Source organism: Pristiophorus japonicus, chromosome 9, assembly GCF_044704955.1.
Source record: "Pristiophorus japonicus isolate sPriJap1 chromosome 9, sPriJap1.hap1, whole genome shotgun sequence".
Classification (NCBI taxonomy): domain Eukaryota; kingdom Metazoa; phylum Chordata; class Chondrichthyes; family Pristiophoridae; genus Pristiophorus; species Pristiophorus japonicus.
This window is the reverse complement of record NC_091985.1, coordinates 223,677,166-223,697,372: the sequence shown is the minus strand read 5'-3', so window position 1 is coordinate 223,697,372 and position 20,207 is coordinate 223,677,166. Positions and strand designations below refer to the sequence as shown.

Genomic DNA, 20,207 nt, shown 5'->3' with positions numbered 1-20,207 from the left:
GCCTACTCCTGCACCTATTTTCTATGTTTCTATGTTTTCTATGCAGAGACATACCCACAGGAGCACATACACAAGCACGTACACATTCATATATCAAAATATATACATAAACACATACACAGCCACAAAGATTGACACACATACACTTCTCTAATTGGCGAGTAGCTCGGAGCTGTGGATGAGCAGAGATTTTTCGGGGCAGGGGTATAAAAGAATACGGAGGTAAAGCAGGTGGAAGGAGTTAAGAGACAGATCAGCCCTGATCTCACTGAATGGGGGAACAGGCTCGAGGAGCTGAATGGCCTGTTCCTGTTCCGATGTTCCTTCCTCCACTTTATCTCCAGTATCACCATCAAGCACTCCCAGGGCACATACAATACTGAGCACCCTCTACATTACCTTGGCATTACTACTGTCACTCTGTCCACAGCCCTACTCCAGACCATTTCTGTTGCTGAATTTATAAACTAGGAAAATGTAGAAACGATAAATCCTCAGGACTGGATGAATTGCATCCGCGCAAACTAAACCATGCAAAGGAAGAGCCCATCGAGAGAATTGTGTTCAGTTCTGGACCTCACGAATTATGTATTAGCTTTGGCGGGGGTGCAGCACAGATTCAGCAGATTGATACCGGGGCTAAAAGGATTAAATTATGAGGACAGGTGGCATAGACAAGTCTTTTACTTCCTTGAAGATAGAAAATGAAGGATGATATCATGATACTATTTCATCTGGTGGGAGAGTCCAGAACAAGGGGAATAAACTTAAAAGTTAAAGCTAGGCCGTTCAGGAGTGAGGCCAGAATGCACTTCTTCACACAAAGGTCAGTCGCAATCTGGAAATCTCTCCCCCAAAAAGCTGGAGCTCAACTGAAACATTCAAGACTCAGACTAACTGATTTTTGTTAGGTTGGGTTCTGTGTCTGTATAGACACACAAAGACAAACACACACATACACAGACATGCTGAAACACACACATGGGTTAGGGTGTAGGTGGACTGAAAGGGATTAAGCAGACTTTTAAAGGCACTTGTTTGTCAGTCCATCTGCTGATTTCGGGCCTGGTTTAGTACAAATCTGACCTCTCACCAAGGACTCTGTTTGAACTCACCACATTCATTTTACACAAGTCCTTCAGATTGGTAGGGGTGAAAGGTCAGTATTTTGACCCTCTGACACACCCAGCCCATTGCTGAAGATTGTTTCGAGTGCTGTACCATGTCTTTTCAGAATTCACAATAGAATTACATAGCATTCACTTCAGAGAAACAGGCCATTCTGCCCAACATGTCCATGATGGTGTTTATGCTCCACACGAGCATTCTCTCACCTGAGTTCACCTCACCCTATCATATCCTTCTATTCCTTTCTCTCTCAAGTACATATCTAGCTTCCCCTTAAAGGCGCTCAGCTATTCACCTTAACTCCATGTGCTAGCAAGCTCTACATTCTAACCACTCTCTGGGTAAAGAAGTTTTTCCTGAATTCCTTATTGGATTTATTCGTGACTATCTTATATTTAGTTCCTAGTTTTGGACTCCTCACAAGTGGTAACATCTTCTCTACATCTATCCTAACAAACAGCTACATAATTATAAAGATCTCTATGAGCCTTCTCTTTTCTAGAGAAAGAGCCCCAGCATGTTCAGCCATTCTGGATACTTATAACCTCTCACTTCTGGTGTCATCCTTGGAAATCTTTTTTGCAACAGCCACAGTGCCTGTATATCTTTTTCATAATATGGAGACCAAAACTGAACACAGTATTCCAAGTGTCGTCCAACCAAGGTTCTATATACATTTAACAAAACTTCTCTGCTTTGCAATTCTCTTACTCGAGAAATGAACCCAGTGCTTTATTTACATTTCCTTTGCCTTGTTAACCTGCTTTTAATGATCTGTGCATCTGTTCCCCTAGATCACTGGTGGGCAAAATACAGCCCATGGGCCATATCTGGCCCGCCAAGACATTCGATCCGTCCCGCTGGATGGGACAGAAATAGAACGCAAACCAGATCTCGAGCTGCACATTCGTCTATCCACTTTCACTTCTCATGAGTCAGAGACAGACCCCAACTGCAGCCAAGGAAAAAACATAGTAATACTTCATTTAAATTAATAATTCGCCAAAGCGATTCTCTCTGGCCTGATCTTAAAAGGATCCGTTGAGTAATTCTCGGCGCCAATGGCAGACATCAGTACCCAGAATGCACTGCGTACTAGAATATGCCCTATCCAATTTAGAGTGGAGTCATGGCTGCTCATCTCCACAAATCTTTTACCGAAGAAAGTGACTGGCGCTGCATCTCTCTTCTCCCGGTACAATAGCAGCGGAGTTCTCATCTGGCACCAATTGGGACGGCATTAGTAATCTTTGCAGAGGGACATAATGATGACTGAGGTGGGAAAATGATGCTGACACAGGCTCTAAAGGGGGTACAGTTCTATTTCACAGCACTGATTTACAAAGACCAGAAGACACCACAACATTTTCAACTTTTATCTTTGATTCGGTCCAAGTCAGCATGGATTTATGAAAGGGAAATCATGCTTGACAAATCTTCGAGAATTGTTTGAGGATGTAACTAGTAGAGTGGACAAGAGGGAGCCAGTGGATGTGGTGTATTTAGACTTTAAAAAGGCTTTTGACAAGGTCCCACTCGAGATTAGTGTGCAAAATTAAAGCACATGGTATTGGGGGTAATGTACTGACGTGGTTGGCAGACAGGAAGCAAAGAGTAGGAATAAATAGGTCCTTTTCAGGATGCCAGGCAGTGACTAGTCGGGTACCGCAAGGTTCAGTGCTGGGACCCCAGCTATTTACAATATACATTAATGATTTAGACGAAGAAATTGAATGTAACATCTCCAAGTTTGCAGATGACACTAAGCTGGGTGGCAGTGTGAGCTATGAGGAGGATGCTAAGAGGCTGCAGGGTGACTTGGACAGGTTAGGTTGTGAATGTGCATGAAGAAGTTGTGAATGTGTCAGTTGAAGAGGATCATGGGAAGATAGCTAAAAGAAAATGTCAAGCTGCGATATTTACAATGTCGACACAAAAAGGGGTTACTCAGTGTTGTGGTCAAACACGAGTTACGCGAAAAAGCAAAGTCAGGCATGAGTCAGACGAGAGACTGCTATAACCAGCCGTAAAATAGGGAAATGCAATGTAAAACGAAACTGTAAACACATCCCTGGAGCCCACCCTATTTGGAGAGTTGTTAGCCTGCAATTGGGTATGCTATGGGGGAAGCCGACCAATGATTGTATAAACTGAGTGTCACTCAAATATGTTCTGCTGTAACAATGTATAAATATTGAGCTTTTGTACTGTTACGAGACTTGTCAAGAGAGAGGTGAACAGGCTCAAATCGAGGGTGTTCCCTTTATCTTAACAGGTCCCGGCCGGAGAATCTCTAATAAAGGTCTTATGTTGCGAAGACTAAAAGTGTTCGTGTGTCAGTGAATTCGCTGAAACAGATTGAAGGGAAAAGAATCCAAATCAACAAGGTGAGTGGGCAAATACATGGCAGATGCGATATAATGTAGATAAATGTTTGGTGGTAAAAACAGGAAGGCAGATTATCTGAATTATGACAGGTTAGTAAAAGGGGAGGTGCAACGAGACCTGGGTTTCATGGTACATCAGTCATTGAAAGTGGCATACACGTACAGCAGGCGGTGAAGAAGGCAAATGGCATGTTGGCCTTCATAGCGAGAGGATTTGTGTATAGGAGCAGGGAGGTCTTACTATAGTTGTTCAGGGCCTTGGTGAGGCCACACCTTGAATATTGTATAGTTTTGTTCTCCTAATCTGAGGAAAGACATTCTTGCTATTGAGGGAGTGCAGCGAAGGTTCACCAGACTGATTCCTGGGCTGACAGGACTGACATATGAAGAAAGACTGGATCGACTAGGCTTATATTCAATGAAATTTAGAAGAATGATAGGGGATCTCATAGAAACATATAAAATTCTGACGGGATTGGACAGGTTAGATGCAGGAAGAATGTTCCTGATGTTAGGGAAGTCCAGAATCAGGGGTCATAGTCTAAGGATAAGCGGTAAGCCATTTATGACCGAGATGAGAAGAAACTTCTTCACTCTAAGAGTTGTGAGCATGTGGAATTCTCTACCACAGAAAGTTGTTGAGGCCAGTTCGTTAGATATATTCAAAAGGGAGTGAGATGTGGCCCTTACGGCTAAAGGGATCAAGGGGTATGGAGAGAAAGCAGGAATGGGGTACTGAAGTGCATGATCAACCATGATCATATTGAATGGTGGTGCAGGCTCGAAGGGCCGAACAGCCTACTCCTGCACCTATTTTCTATGTTTCTATGTTTCATTTATAAGCAGTACCGGATACAAGTTGTGTATGTAAGATAGCATCTGACTACTACATGAAAGTATGTTTATGCAATGTTTTAATTTTTTTGCGCACGGTCCCTTTAAATTTGCTGCACAGCTGGGCACGATGCAGCTGCACATGCGCAGTGTCTCTTCCAGTGGCAGGAGCTGGGGATCAATCTGTGCGGGACCCAGCGATTGGTGGAATATTGGTGGGCGGCACTCAACAGCTCACCAAAACTTTGTTAAGTGGCCCTCCAGCCCAAATAATTGCCCACCCTGCCCTAGATCTCTTTGCTCCTCAACACCATTTAGATACTTTTTTCCTGAAAATGGAAGATTTGCATTTATATTGCACCTTTCACCACCACCACACATCTCAAAACAAAGCTTTAAAGCAAATGAAGTACTTTTGGAGCGTAGTCATTGTTGTAATGTGGAAAACGCAGCACCAATTTGCACACAGCAAGCTCCCACAAACAGCAATGTGATGAGAACATAAGAAATAGGAGCAGGAGTAGGCCATTCGGCCCATTGAGCCTGCTCTGCCATTCAATAAGATCATGGCTGTTCTGATCATGGACTCAGCTCCACTTCCCTGCCCGCTCCCTGTAACCCTGTATTCCCTTATCACTCAAAAATCTGTCTATCTCCACCTTAAAGATATTCAAAGACCCAGCCTCCACAGCTCTCTGGGGCAGAGAATGCCACAGATTTACAACCCTCAGAGAAGAAGTTCCTCCTCATCTCAGTTTTAAATGGGTCCCTTATTCTGAGACTATGTCCCCTAGTTTTAGTTCCCCTATGAGTGGAAATATCCTTTGTGCATCCACCTTGTCAAGCCCCCTCATTATCTTGTATGTTTCGATATGATCACCTCTCATTCTTCTGAACTCCAATGTGTATAGGCCCAATCTACTCAACCCATCTTCATAAGTCAACCGAATGAACCTTCTCTGAACAGCCTCAAATACAAGTATATCCTTCCTTAAATACAGAGACCAAAACTGTACGCAGTACTCCAGGTGTGGCCTCACCAATACCCTGTACAGTTGTAGCAGAACTTCTCTGCTTTTATACTCTATCCCCCTTGCAATAAAGGCCAACATTCCATTTGCCTTCCTGATTATGTGCTGTACCCCATACTAACTTTTTGTGTTTCATGCACAAGGATGCCCAGGTCCCTCGGTACTGTAGCACTTTGCAATTTTGCTCCATTTAAATAATAATTTGCTTTTTAATTCTTTCTGCGAAAGTGGACAACCTCACACTTTCCCACATTATACTCCATCTGCCAAATGTTTGCCCACTCACTTAAGTCTATCGATATCCCCTGCAGATTTTGTGTGTCCTCCTCACAACTTGCTTTCCCACCCATCTTTGTATCATCAGCAAACTTGGCTACATTACACTCGGTCCCTTCATCCAAGTCATTATTATAGATTGTAAATAGTTGAGGAGCTAGCACCCTGCGACACCCCACCATTCACTGTTGGCCAACCGGAAAATGACCCATTTATCCCGACTCTCTGTTTTCTGTTAGTTAGCCAATCCTCTACCCATGCAAATATATTGCCCCCTATCCCGTGAACTTTTATCTTGTGCAGTAACCTTTTATGTGGCACCTTATCGAATGCCTTCTGGAAATCCAATTAAACCACATCCACTAGTTCCCCCTTATCCACCCTGCTCGTTACATCCTCAAAGAGCTCCAGCAAATTTGTCAAACATGATTTCCCTTTCATAAAACCATGCTGACTCTGCTTGATTGAATTGTGCTTTTCCAAATGTCCTGTTACTGCTTCCTTAATAATGGATTCTAGCATTTTCCCAACAACAGATGTTAGGCTAACTGGTCTATAGTTTCCTGCTTTTTGTCTGCCTCCTTTTTCTTTTAAATAGGGGCATTACATTTGCGGTTTTCCAATCCACTGGGACCGCCCCAGAATCGAGGGAATTTTGGTAGATTACAACCAATGCATCCACTATCTCTGCAGCCACCTCTTTTAAGACCCCAGGATGTAAGCCATCAGGTCCTGGGGACTTGTCTGCCTTTAGTCCCATTATTTTACCGAGTACTACTTCATTAGTAATAGTGTTAAGTTCCTCCCTCCATACAGTCCTTTGATTATCCAATATTGGGATGTTTTTAATGCCTTCTACCGTGAAGACCGATGCAAAATATTTGTTCAACATCTCTGCAATTTCCCTGTTCTTCATTATTAATTCCCCATCTCATCCTCTAGGGGATAACGACCAGACAATCTGTTTTTGTAATGTTGAAGGATAAATACTGGCCAGGAGACCGGGAATAACTCCTCTGCGCTTCCTCGAAATAGTGTCATGGGACCTTTCACATGCACCTGAGGGAGCAGACGGGGCTGTGGTTTAACGTCGCTTCTGAAAGACGGCACCTGATATTGCAGCACTCCCTCAGCACTGCACTGGATTGTCAGCCTAGATTTTTGTGCTCAAATCCCTGGTGTGGGAATTGTACCCACAATCTTATAACTGAGAGTGCTACTCACTGAGCCACAGCTGACACAGCTGAGTACCTGGCCTCCTTATTCCACCTACCAAAATGCACCACGTCACAGCTATTTATATTGGAAGTAGAATCATAGAAGTTTACAGCACAGAAGGAGGCCATTTTGGCACATTATGCCGGCCAACAAGAGGCTATCCAGCTGTAACCCTGCAGGTTACGACACTTCAAGTGCACATCCAAGTATTTTTTAATGTGGGTGAGGGTTTCTGCCTCTACCACCCTTTCAGGCAGTGGGTTCCAAAATCCCACAACCCTCTGCGTGAATAAATTTCCCCTCAAATCCCTTCTAAATTTTCTACCAATTATTTTAATTTATGCCCACTGGTTGTTGAACCCTCTGCTAAGGGAAATAGGTCCTTTCTATCCTCTATATCTAGGCCCTCATAATTTTATACACCTCAATGAGGTCTCCTCTCAGCCTCCCCTGTTCCAAGGAAAACAAATCCAGCCTATCCAATCTGTCCTCATAGCTAAGATTCTCCACTCCCGGCAACAGCCTCATAAATCTCCTCTGTACCCTCTCCAGTGCAATCATGTCCTTCCTTTAATGTGGTGACCACAACTGCACGCAGTACTCAGCTTTTTTAAAAAAAAAAACAGTTCAAGCATAACCCCCTGCTTTTGTATTCTGTGCCTCGGCTAATAAAGGCAAGCATTCCGTATGCATTCTTAACCACCTTATCTATCTGTACTGTTACTTTCAGGGATCTGTGGACAGGCACTCCAAGGTCCCTTTGTTCCTCTACACTTCTGAGTGTCCTACCATTTAATGTGTATTCTCTTTCCTTGTTAGCCCTCCCCACTTGCATTACCTCACACTTCTCTGGATTAAATTCCATTTGCCACTGTTTTGACCAGTTGATTGATTTTTTTTGCAGTCCTCAGCTTTCTTCTTTATCAACCACACAGCCGATTTTAGTATCATCTGCAAAATTCCTAATCATAACCCCTATATTCAAGTCTATATTCAAGTATATCACAAAAAGCAAGGGACCTGGTACTGAGCCCTGCAGAACCCCTCTGGAAACATCCTTCCAGTCAGTCACAAAAACATCCATCAACCATTACCCTTTGCGTCCTGCCTCTGAGCCAATTTTGGATCCAACTTGCCACTTTGCCCTGGATCTCATGGGCTTTCACTTTTGTGACGAAACAGCCATGTGGGACTTTATCAAAAGCTTTGTAAAATCCATATACACTACATCATACGCTTGGCCCTCATCCACCCTCCTGGTTACCGCCTCGAAAAATTCAATCAAACTAGTTGGACACGACCTTTCCTTAACAAATCCGTGCTGACTGTTCTTGATTAAGCCGTGTCTTTCTAAGTGAAGATTTATCCTGTCCTTCAGGATTTTTTCCAATAATTTTCCTACCACTGAGGTTGGGCTGACTGGTTTGTAATTACTCGGTCTATCCCTTTCTCTCTTCTTAAACAAAATTAGTAGTCCTCCAGCACCATATCTAAAGCCAGAGAGGATTGGAAAATGGTGGTTGAGCAGTTATAATGAGGGATGTTCAAGAGGCCAGAATTTGAGGAGCAAGATATCTTGTGGGGTTGTGAGGCTGAAAAAGATTACAGAGATAGGGAGGAGCGAGACCATGAAATGATTTGTAAACGAGGATGAGAATTTTGAAATCGAGGCTTTGTTTAACTGGGAGCCAATGGAGGTCAGAAAGCACAGGAGTGACGGGTGATCTTGACTTGATGCGGGTTAGTACATGGGGGACTGAGATTTGGATGACTTCAAGTTTACGTAGTGAGGAATGTGGGAGACCGGCCAGGAGTGAGTTGGAGTAGTCAAGTCTAGAGGTAACAAAGGCATGGATGAGGGTTTCAGCAGCACAAGAGCTGAGGCAGGAGCGGAGGTGGGTAATGTTATGGAGGTGGAAAAAGGTGGTTTTAGTTATGCCATGGATATGTGGCTGGAAACTCATTTCAGGGTCAAATATGACACCTAGGTTGTGAACAGTCTTGTTCACCCTCAGATTGACGCTAAGGAGAGGGATGGAGTCAGTGGTTAGGGAACGCAGTTTGTGGCGGGGACCAAAGATAATGGCTTCGGTCTTCCCAATAGTTAATTGGAGAAAATTTCTGCTCATCCAGTACTGGATGTCGGACAAGCAATCTGACAATTTAGATACCAAGCATGGGTCAAGACAAGTGGTGGAGAGATAGAGCTGGGTATCGTCAGCGTACATGTAGAAACTGACTCCGTGTTTTCAGATGATATCGCCAAGGGGCAGCATATAGATGAGAAATAAGAGGGAAACAAGGACAGATCCTTGGGGGACACCAGAGGTAACAATGCAGGAGTGGGAAGAGAAACCATTGCACGATATTTTCTGGCTACGATTAGATAGGCAAGAATGGAACCAGGCGAGTGCAGTCCCACCTAGCTGGACATTGATGGAGAGGCGTTGGAGGAGGATGGAGTAGTCAACTGTGTCAGAGGTGCAGCAGAGGTTAGAACCTAAAGCAAGTTTTCCACTAGATTAACAGTGACTCCAATCCACTTATGTTATAAGAACACAAAAAATAGGAGCAGGCCATTCGGCCCCTCGAGCCTGATCCACCATTCAATAATATCATAGCTGATCTTCTACCTCAACTCCACTTTCCTCATATCCCTTCACCCCTTAATATTCAAAAATGTATCAAGCTGCCTTGAATATACTCAAACACTGAGCATCCATAGCCCTTTGGGGGAGAGACTTCCAAAGATTCACCATCCTCTGAGTGAAGAAATTTATCTTCATCTCAGTCCTAAATGGCCGACACTTATTCTGAGATTGTGACTCCTGGTTCCAGACTCCCAGCCAGAGGAAATATCCTTCCTGCATCTACCCTGTCAAGCCCTTTAAGAATTGTGCATGTTTCAATTAGATCACCACTCATTCTTCTAAACTACAGAGAATATAGGCCTAATCTACTCAATCTCTCTTCATAGGACAATCCCCCATCCCAAGAATCAGTCTGGTGAACCTCCATTCCTCAATGGCAAGTATATCCTTTCTTAGGCAAGATCATCAAAACTGTACTCAATACTTCAAATGTGGTCTCACCAGGGCAGTATGTAATTGCAGTAAGACATCTTTACTCTTACACTCAAATCCTTTTATAATAAAGGTCAACATACCATTTGCTTTCTTAATTGCTTCCTGTACCTGCATGTTAACTTTCAGCGATTCATATACATGGACACCCAGGACCCTCTGAACAACAGCATTTTCCAATCTTTCAGCATTTACAAACTACTCTGCTTTTCCATTTTTCCTTCCAAAGTGGATAACTTCACATTATATTCCATTTTCCATCTTCTTGCCCACTCACTTAGCCCATCTATATCCCTTTGAAGTTTCTTTGCATTTTGCATCATCCTCACAATTACATTCCCACCTAGCTTTGTATCATCAGCAAACTTGGATATCATCCAAATCATTGATATAGATTGTGAATAGCTGGGGCCCAAGCCCTGATCCCTACGGTACCACTCCACTAGTTACAGCCTGCCAACCCGAAAATTACCCGTTTATTCCGACTCTGTTTTCTGTCCATTAACCAATCCTCAATCCATGCTCGTGTCCACTGTAAATGACACAAGGTCAGCCCGCTGGATGGAACCTCGGGCGCCCTGAGCTTGATCTCCGGTGTCTCCAGTCCCGACTGCCCCCTTACATCAGTCTCCCCTCACTTTTATACCCTGCAGTGATCCATCTCTGGCACCTGACTCTTCTTTGTCTTCTCTGCTGGGTTTTGGCAGGAAGCTGGGAAAAGACAGCTGGAACTTCTCTAATCTGTGATTTACAAGGACACTTTCCCTGGTTCCCAGCAGTTACTTTTCTTCAGCAATTTTCTGATTATCCCTAAACTCCCCTGCCTGCTGTTAGTTATTTCTTATAGTTTCATAATTATAGGTATAAACATCACACATTATAATCTAACCTATTCTATTACTCACTCTGGTTTAAGCTTATATTGTCCTGTACTATTTTATGATTTTATAACCAATCCTCAATCCATGCGAGTATAGTACCCCCAATCTTATGAGCTCTAATTTTGTTTAATTATCTCTTGTCGAATGCCTTCTGAAAATCCAAATACACCATATCCACTAGTTCCCCCCCTTATCTATTCTGCTAGTTACCACCTCAAAAAATGCTAACAGATTTGTCAAACATGATTTCAGTTTTATAAATCCGTATTGACTCTGCCCAATCCTGTTATTATTTTTAATAGTGCCCTGTTACCACATCGTTATAACAGATTCTAGCATTTTCCTTACTACTGATGTCAGGCTAACTGGTCTGTGATTCCTTGTTTTATCTCTCCCTCCTTTCTTAAATAGTGGGGTTATATTTGGTACCTTCCAATCCGCATGAAGGGAGAGAGAGCGAATGAGTGAGACAAAGATTGACACGGAAGGGAGAGAGAGCTGGACAGAGTGAGATCAAACAGACAGCAAAGTAAGTGAGACAGAGTGAGACTTAAATCCAAAAGGGGGAGTGGGAGAGACAGAATGAGGCAGAGAAAGAAAGGAAAGGAAGAGAAGGTATTGGCTGGGATGGCAAGGGAGAAGAGAATGGGGCAAAAAGAAGAGAGAGGGGCGAAAGAGGCGGAGAGAGGTAGACTGAGAGCATAGCAGAAAGAGGGACAGAGAAGCAGAGAAGAGAAAGGTGGAAAGAGTGAGAGACAGTGAGTCAGAGAGAAATGAGAGAGGTAGAGGTCTTATTGAATGGCGGAGCAGGCTCAAAGGGCAAAATGGCCTACTCCTGCTCCTATTTCTTATGTTCTTAATAGAGCAAATGTGAATTAGAGAGAGAGAGAACAAGGTGGGGGAGAGAGAGAAATTGAGAAAGAAACAGGTGGAGATATGAGAGTGCTTCTTCGGCAGCCCCTCCCAAACCAGTGACCTCTACCATCTAGAAGGACAAGGGCAGCAAGCACATGGGAACACCACCACCAGCACGTTCCCCTCCAAGTCACACACCATCCTGATATGTAAGAATATCACCGTTCCTTCGTCGCTGGGTCAAAATCCTGGCACTCCCTCCCTCATCATCATCATCATAGGCAGTCCCTCGAATCAAGGATGACTTGCTTCCACGTCAAAAAGTTCATAGGTGTTTCAATGAAGGACCTAAAATACCAGGTCCCGTACTACATGTTGAAGAGTGGAAGATGCCTGTGCGTGGATTTTTTTTAACGTGTGGTGACCGTTGCACACCAGCCACCACAAGGGCTTGACAGAGCTAGGTCTTGGTCCAGTGGCAAGGATTAACCAAAACGACTGGAGACCAGCTCTGCTGCACGGACCTAATGCGCACGTATGTCGCAGTGTGGATGGCCTGTACTGCCCCTGGGCCCTCGCCTCTTCTGGGCCCCAAACTCACGCCTCTCCTGGGCCACGGTCATGTCCCTCTACAATCTCTCGCCGCTCCTTCGCCCTGACCTCGCCGCTCCATCACACGGACTGCAGCGGTTCAAGAAGGTGGCTCACGACCATCTTCTCAAGGGCAATTAGAGATGGGTAATAAATGCTGGCCTTGCCAGCGGACCCCACATCCCATGAACAAATATTTTTTAAAGTCACCTTCTCTTTTCAAGAGGAAGAGACCCAGCCTTTTCATTCTTTCCTAATAGGCATAACCTCGCATTTCTGGTATCATAATTGTAAATCTAATTTCCACCCTCGCCAATGCCTCTACCCTTTTTATAATATGGAGATCACAATTGTACACAGTACTCCAAATGTGGTCTAAACGAGGTTTGATACAAGTTCAGCATAATTTAGCTACTTTTCAATTCAATCCCCCTGGAAATAAACCCGAGTGCTTGGTTTGCTCTTTTTAACGGCCTTATTAACCTACGTCGCTACCTTTGGTGATTTTTGCATTTGTATTCTGAGATCACTTTGCTCTTCTGCCCCATTTAGATTCTGGTTTTCCAACTAATATGTGACCTCCTTATTTCTGTTACCAAAATGCAATATCTCACATTTATCAGTGTTGAAATTCATTATATGCCAATTCTGCAAGTATATTAATGTAATAAGACATGTAGTACAGCAGGGATTAGATACAGAGTAAAGCTCCCTCCACATTGACCCTTCAAACACTCCCAGGGCATATACAACATGGGTTAGTGACAGAGTAATGCTCCCTCTGCACTGTCCCATCAAACATTCCCAGGTCATATATAGCACAGGCAAGGTACAGAGTTAAGTTCCCTCTACATATATAGAGGAAAGCTCCCTCTATACTCCCCATCAAACACGCCCAGGCCAACTACAGCCTGGTTTAGATACAGAATAAATCTCCTTCTCTACCATCCCAGGGCAGTTTCCAGTGGGCTTCCACAGGGCTCAGTACTTGTCCCTTGCTTTTTGTGATATATATATAATCAATGATTTGGACTTGAATATAGGAGGTATGATTAAGAAGTTTGCAGATGATACAAAAATTGGCCCTGTGCTTGATAATGAAGAAGCGGTAGACTGCAGGAAGATATCAATGGACTGGTCAGGTGGGCAGAACAGTGCCAAATGGAACTCAATCCGGAGAAGTGTGAGGTGATGCATTTGGGGAGGGCTAACAAGGAAATGGAATACACAATAAATGGTAGGACACTGAGAAGTGTAGAGGGACAAAGGGGGGTGGTTAAGAAGGCATACGGGATACTTGCCTTTATTAGCCGAGGCACAGAATAGAAGAGTAGGGAGATTATGCTTGAACTGTATAAAAAACTACTCAGGCCACAGTTAGAGTACTGCGTGCAGTTCTGGTCACCACAGTACAGGGAAGATGTGACTGCCCCAGAGAGGGTAGAGGAAATTTATGAGGATGATGCCTGGACTGGAGAATTTTAGCTATGAGGAAAGATTGGATAGGCTGGGGTTGTTTTCTTTGGAACAGAGGAGGCTTAGGAGACCTAATTGAGGTGTATAAAATTATGAGGGGCCTAGATAGAGCAGATAGGAAGGACCTATTTCCCTCAGCAGAGGGTTGAATAAACAAGGGACATAGCTTTCAAGTAAGTGGTAGGAGGTTTAGAGGGGATTTGAGGAGAAATATTTTCACCAAGGGTGGTGGGGGTCTGAAACTCACTGCCTGAAAGGGTGGTAGAGGCAGAAACCCTCATAGCATTTAAAAAGTACTTGGATATGCACCTGAAGTGCCGTAAGCTACAAGGCTACGATCCAAGAGCTGGAAAGTGGGATCAGGCTGGAACGCTCTTTGTCAGCAAGCACGGACATGATGGGCTGAATGGCCTCCTTCTGTGCTGTAAATTTCTATGATTCTCTGATTGCAAGGCTAGGAGAGGCACTCTTGAAGGTATGGGGAGCTCGGACTTGTCTGTGGGAGTAACAGACGGCAAGAGAACTCAAATAATCCCGAGCAATGCGGTGTTAGTCGTGGCTCAGTGGTAGTCTCTGAGTCAGTAGGTTGTGGGTTCAAGTCCACTCCCAGAGCATGGAGCATAAAATCTAGGCCGACATTCCAATGCAGTGCAGAGGGAGCGCTGCACTGTGAGGGGTGCCGTCTTTCACATGAGGCCCCATAAGAGCATAAGAAATAGGAGCAGGAGTAGGCCATTTGGCCCCTCGAATCTGCTCCATCATTCAATAAGATCATGGCTGATCTGATCTGATCTTGCCTTCAACTCCACTTCCCTGCCCACTCCTCATAACCCTCGACTCCCAAAACTCTGTCTATCTCCACCTTAAATATATTTAATGACCCAGCTTCCACAGCTCTCTGGGGCAGAGAATTCCAAAGGTTCATGTTCCTCTGAGAGAAGAAATTCCTCCTCATCTCTATTTTAAATAGGCGACCCCCTATTCTGAAACTATGACCCCTAGTTTTAGATTCCTCCACAGGGGGGGAGCATCCTCTCTGCATCTACCCTGTCAAGCCTCCTCAGAATCTTATACGTTTCAATAAGATCACCTCTCATTCTTCTAAACTCCAATGAATATAGGCCCAACCTGCTCAACCTTTCTTCATAAGACAACTCTTTTATCTCAGGAATCAACCTCGTGAACCTTCTCTGAACTGCCCCCAATGCAAGTATATCACTCCTTAAATAAGGAGACCAAAACTGTACGCAGTACTCCAGGTGTGGTCTCACCAACAGTGTAGTTGTAGCAGGATTTCCCTACTTTTATACTGCATCCCCCTTGCAATAAAGGTCAACATTCCATTTGCCTTTTTAATTACGCTGTACCTGCATGCTAACTTTTTGTGTATCATGCACAAGTACCGCAGATCCCTCTGTGTTGCAGCATTTTCTAATCTCTCCTCATTTAAATAATAATTTGCTTTTTTATTTTTCCTACCAAAGTGGATGACCTCACATTTTCCCACATTATACTCCATCTGCCAAACTTTTGCCCACTCACTGAGCTGATCTATATCCCTTTATTTGCATCTTCCTCACAACTTGCTTTCCCACTTATCTTTGTATCATCAGCAAGTTTAGCTACATTCACTCGATCCCTTCATCTAAGTCATTAATATAGATTGTAAATAGTTGAGGCCCCAGCACTGATCCCTGTGGCACCCCACTAGTTACAGTTTGCCAGCCTGAAAATGACCCATTTATCCCTACGCTCTGTTTTCTGTTTGTTAGCCAATCCTCTATCCATACTAATATATTACCCCCAATCCCGTGAGCTCTTATCTTGTGCAGTAACCTTTTATGTGGCACCTTATCGAGTGCCTTCTGGAAATCCAAATACATGACATCTACTGGTTCCCCTTTATCCACCCTGTTCGTTACATCCTCAAAGAACGCCATCAAATTTGTCAAACATGATTTCCCTTTCATAAAACCATGCTGACTCTGCTTGACTGCATTATGATTTTCTAAATAATGGACTCCAGCATTTTCCCAATGACATGTTAGTCTAACTGGTCTGCAGTTTCCCGCTTTCTGTCTCCCTCCATTCTTAAATAGGGGAATTACATCTGCTGGGATCTCTCCAGAATCCAGGGATTTTTGGTAGATTACAACCAATGTGGCCACCATCTCTGCAGCCACTTCTTTTAAGACCCGAGGATGCAGGCTATTAGGACCAGGGGACTTGTCCACCTTTAGTCCCATTAGTTTGCCTAGTACCTTTTCTCCCTAGCAATAGTGATTGTTTTAAGTTCTCCCCTCCCAATAGCCCCTTGATTATCAATTATTGAGATGCTACAGTGAAGACCGATACAAAATATTTATTCAAATTCTCTGCCATTTCCTTGTTTCCCATTATTAATTCCCCAGTCTCATCTTCTAAAAGGACCAACTTAGCTACTCGCTTCCTTTTTATATACCTGTAGAAGCTCTTACTGTCTGTTTTTATATTTCTTGCTAGTTTACTCTCAATCTATTCCCTTTTTTCCGTCGTCCTTTACTATTTTCTAAAAAGTTTCCAATCTTCTGGCCTTTCATTAATCTTCGCAACATTGTATGCCTTTGTTTTCAATTTGATACCACCCATTACTTCTTAGTTAGCCACGGGTGGTTCATCCTTCTTAGAGTCTTTCTTTCTCATTGGAATATATCTTTGCTGAGCTATGAAATATCTCTTTAAATGTCTGCTACTCCTTATCTACTGTCTTACCCTTCCTTTGTAATTGCCTTTATTTTTCAGGGCACTATTTTGAGACCCAAGTTTCTCACCCTCAAACCGAATTTGGAATTCTACCATACTATGATCACTCTTCCCAAGAGGATCCTTTACTATGAGATCATGAATTAATCCCAGTCTCATTACACATTACCAATTCTAAAATAGTCTGCTCCCTGGTTGGTTCCATAGCGCATTGTTCTAAGAAAACATCCCGAATACACTCTATGAACTCTTCCTCAAGGCCACCTAATCTTTATATTGATATATCCAATCAATATAAAGATTTAAATCGTCTATGCTTATTGCAGTACCTTTCTTATAAGCCTCCATTATTTCTTGATATATATGCTGTCCTGCAGTGTAGCTATTGATAGGGAGCCCATAGACTACTCCCACCAGTGACTTTGTTCCCTTATTATTTCTTATCTCCACCCAAACTGACCTACATCTTGATCTTCTGAGAATCAGAACCATCTGACCTCTCAAGTGGGCGTAAAAGATTCCATGACGTTATTTCGAAGAAATCTCTCTGGTGTCCAAGCTAACATTTATCCCTCAACCAACATCACTAAAACAGAGGCCGTGAAAGGCACTTTATAAATACAAAGGAGAAAAGGAACAGTCGATAACAGGACATCAATTAGTCTCCTCGTGGAGAAATCAAGGAATCGACTCACTGTATGTAGGAAACAAAGCTGATTTATTTGATCGTTGTTTGACAGAAAAGATTTACAAGAATGATTCCAGGGATGAGGGACTTCAGTTACATGGATAGACTGGTGAAGCTGGGGTTGTTCTTCTTAGAACAGAGAAGGTTGAGAAGAGATTTGATAGAGGTGCTCTGAAATCATGAGGGGTCTGGACAGAGTAGAGAGAAAATATTCCCATTGGCGGAAGGATTGAGAACCAGAGGGGACAGATTCAAGGTGATTGGCAAAAGAACCAAAGGCGACATAAGAAAAAACTTTGTTTTAAGCAGCGAGTGGTTAGGATCTGGAATGCACCGCCTGTAAGGCTGGTGGAGGCAGATTCAATCGTGGCTTTCAAAAAGGGAATTGGATAAGTACCTGAAATAAAACAATTGCAGGGCTACAGCGAAAGGGCGGGGAGTGGGACTTGCAGAGAGCCGGCACGGGCTCGATGGTCCGAAAGGCCTCCTTCTGTGCTGTAACCATTCTATGATTCTATGATATCGAGAAAATTAAACTCCAGCCCAGTTATAGGGATTAATTACACCAGCAGCAACAAACTCCAACTGTCCGAGTGAACATGGTTCAGTCCTGGATGTGATTAACTGCAACAATAAAAGCAGAGTCCAACCCCTGCAGTCACTTGTGAACTCGCTGATGTGACTGAAGGTTGGATAAACGAGTGAAGCCCTTCCCACACTCGTAGCAGATGAATGGCCTCTCCCCAGTGTGAGTGCGTTGGTGATTCATCAGTTAATTTCTGCTTTTATAGCTCTTTTCACAGTCAGAACATTTAAACGGTCTCTTACTGGTGTGAACAAGTTGGTGTTCAGTGAGGTGGGATGAACGAGTGAATGCCTTCCCACACACAGAACAGGTAAAAGGTCTCTCCCCGGTATGAATACGCTGGTGAGCATGAAGCTCGAATGAATTAGTGAATCCCTTTCCACACACAGAGCAGATGAACGGCCTCTCTCCTGTGTGAGCTCGCTGGTGACTCAGATGATGAGATGATTTAGCAAACCGTTTCCCACATACGGGACAGACGAACGGTCTCTCCCCAGTGTGAACACGCTTGTGTTCAATGAGGTGTGAAGATGCAGCGAATTTCTTCCCACACACGGGACAGGTAAACGGCCTCTCCCCTGTGTGAACATGCTGGTGTCTCACCAAGCTGGATGAACAAGTGAATCCTTTCTCACACACGGAGCAGGTGAACGATCTCTCCCCAGTGTGAATTCGCTGGTGTGCCAGCAGGCTGGATGAATAAGTGAAGCCCTTCCCACACACAGTGCAGGTGAATGGCCTCTCCCCAGTGTGAACTCGCTGGTGTTCAGTGAGGTGGGATGAACGAGTGAATCCCTTCCCACACGCGGGGCAGGTGAACGGCCTCTCCCTGGTGTGACTGCGTCGATGAGTTTCCAGCGCAGAGGGGCAATTGAATCCCTTCCCACAGTCTCCACATTTCCACGGATTCTCCATGGTGCAGGTGTCCTTGTGTCTCTCCAGGTTTGACGATCAGTTGAAGCCTCGTCCACACACAGAACACGTGTACGGTTTCTCACCGCTGTGAATGGTGCGATGTTTTTTCAGGCTGTGTAACTGGGTAAAGCTCTTTCCACAGTCAGTGCACTGGAACACTCTCACTCGGGTGTGTGTGTCTCAGTGCTTTTCCAGTCACACTGATGTTTGAAATCTTTTCCCACAGACAGAGCAGACAAACGTTTCTCCTTTCACATTCAAAGGCCGATGATATTCAAGTGAATCGAGTGACTCTGTCAGATCTTGATACAATTGGTTCGATTTTCCTGTCTGTAAATCCTCCTCTTCTAATATCCTGTAAAAGGTGTTTACGAAAGTCAGCACTGGAAGTGCAGGATAGAAATTGAGGACAGACAATTCTACTTTTTATGGAACATTCTTTCCTCTCTTGTTCCCCAAAGCTGTAAATTCCCATCCCACACACTCTCCCTCCACCCTGTGCTGAAATCCAAACTCATCGCACCACCTCCATCATTTCTTTCTTCCATCTGCAGTTTTCCCACTCCCTCTTCTCTGGTTGGGTTCAGTTCTACATCCCGTCTGTGCAGACTGAGAATAAATGAGGAAATGATTTTCTCTCGAGGTCACTGGGACCCTAAAGCCCCGCCCACCCTCTGTTCCTGTACCAAGATGGCCGCGCAGGCACGCTGATCATGTCTAATAATTCGGCTAGTTACCCCGAGCAGTCGGGTCCATCATCGCGAGTCAAACATGTGTCCTGCCGGCTCATATTAGGTGCCTGGGGCCGACACCAGGTGTTTATGAAGCTGCCCAGCCCACCCAGGGGTCTAATTCCTCCGCTGAGCCCACAAGCTCCTACTGACTCGCGGAATGTCTCTTCCACCTCAGACCACCTCCACCACTGGCACTGCGCCTGTTCAGAGCACAGCCCGATCCCGTGTCTGGGCTCCTGGTGTCATTGATAGAGCGCTTTACCCCTGTGCGGGTAGATTCTGGTTACAGAAGTAAACGTTGCAACATTTGGTAGTGAAAGGGATTCATTCAGGACAGACAGCAGGGATTATTGCAGGAAATAACACAGAGAAAGGAAATACAGTGGATGTTGTGTAGATGGATTGTCAAAAGGTGTTTGATAAGGTGCCGGACAGGAGGCTTGTTGATCAAATTAAGGCTCATGGTATTAAAGGGAGTGGGGCCGCGTGGAGAGGAAGTTGGGTAAAGGGCAGAAAACAGAGAGTAGTGGTTAATGGATGTTCTTCAGACTGGAGGGATGTAAACAGTGGTGTCCCCCAGGGTCAGTGTTGGGATCATTGCTCTTAATATAGAGACAGGATCTGGGCTAGGGAATAAGCACATAAGAATTAGAAGCAGGAGTAGGCCATTTGGCCCCTCGAGCCTGCTCCACCATTCAATAAGATCATATTGATTCATCAATTGATCCACCGCTACGAAAAACAATAAGAATAAAACCGGACGGACCACCCGGCATCGACCT

The 20,207-nt window shown here is 44.2% G+C and overlaps 1 protein-coding gene across 1 annotated transcript; it reads right to left on the bottom strand.

Annotated features, from left to right (window-relative positions):
- Window positions 1-17,203: 17,203 nt before the first annotated feature.
- LOC139273767 (zinc finger protein 383-like) lies at window positions 17,204-19,042 on the bottom strand. Its single transcript, XM_070890836.1, has one exon. The coding sequence runs from the start codon at window positions 18,689-18,691 to the stop codon at window positions 17,963-17,965; it is 729 nt and encodes a 242-aa protein (XP_070746937.1). The 5' UTR covers window positions 18,692-19,042; the 3' UTR covers window positions 17,204-17,962.
- Between the last annotated feature and the right edge of the window lie 1,165 nt (window positions 19,043-20,207).

Excerpts from the sequence above, each read along its gene's own strand:
- LOC139273767 (XM_070890836.1), bottom strand. The coding sequence starts at position 18,691 with ATGGAGAATCCGTGGAAATGTGGAGACTGTGGGAAGGGATTCAATTGC.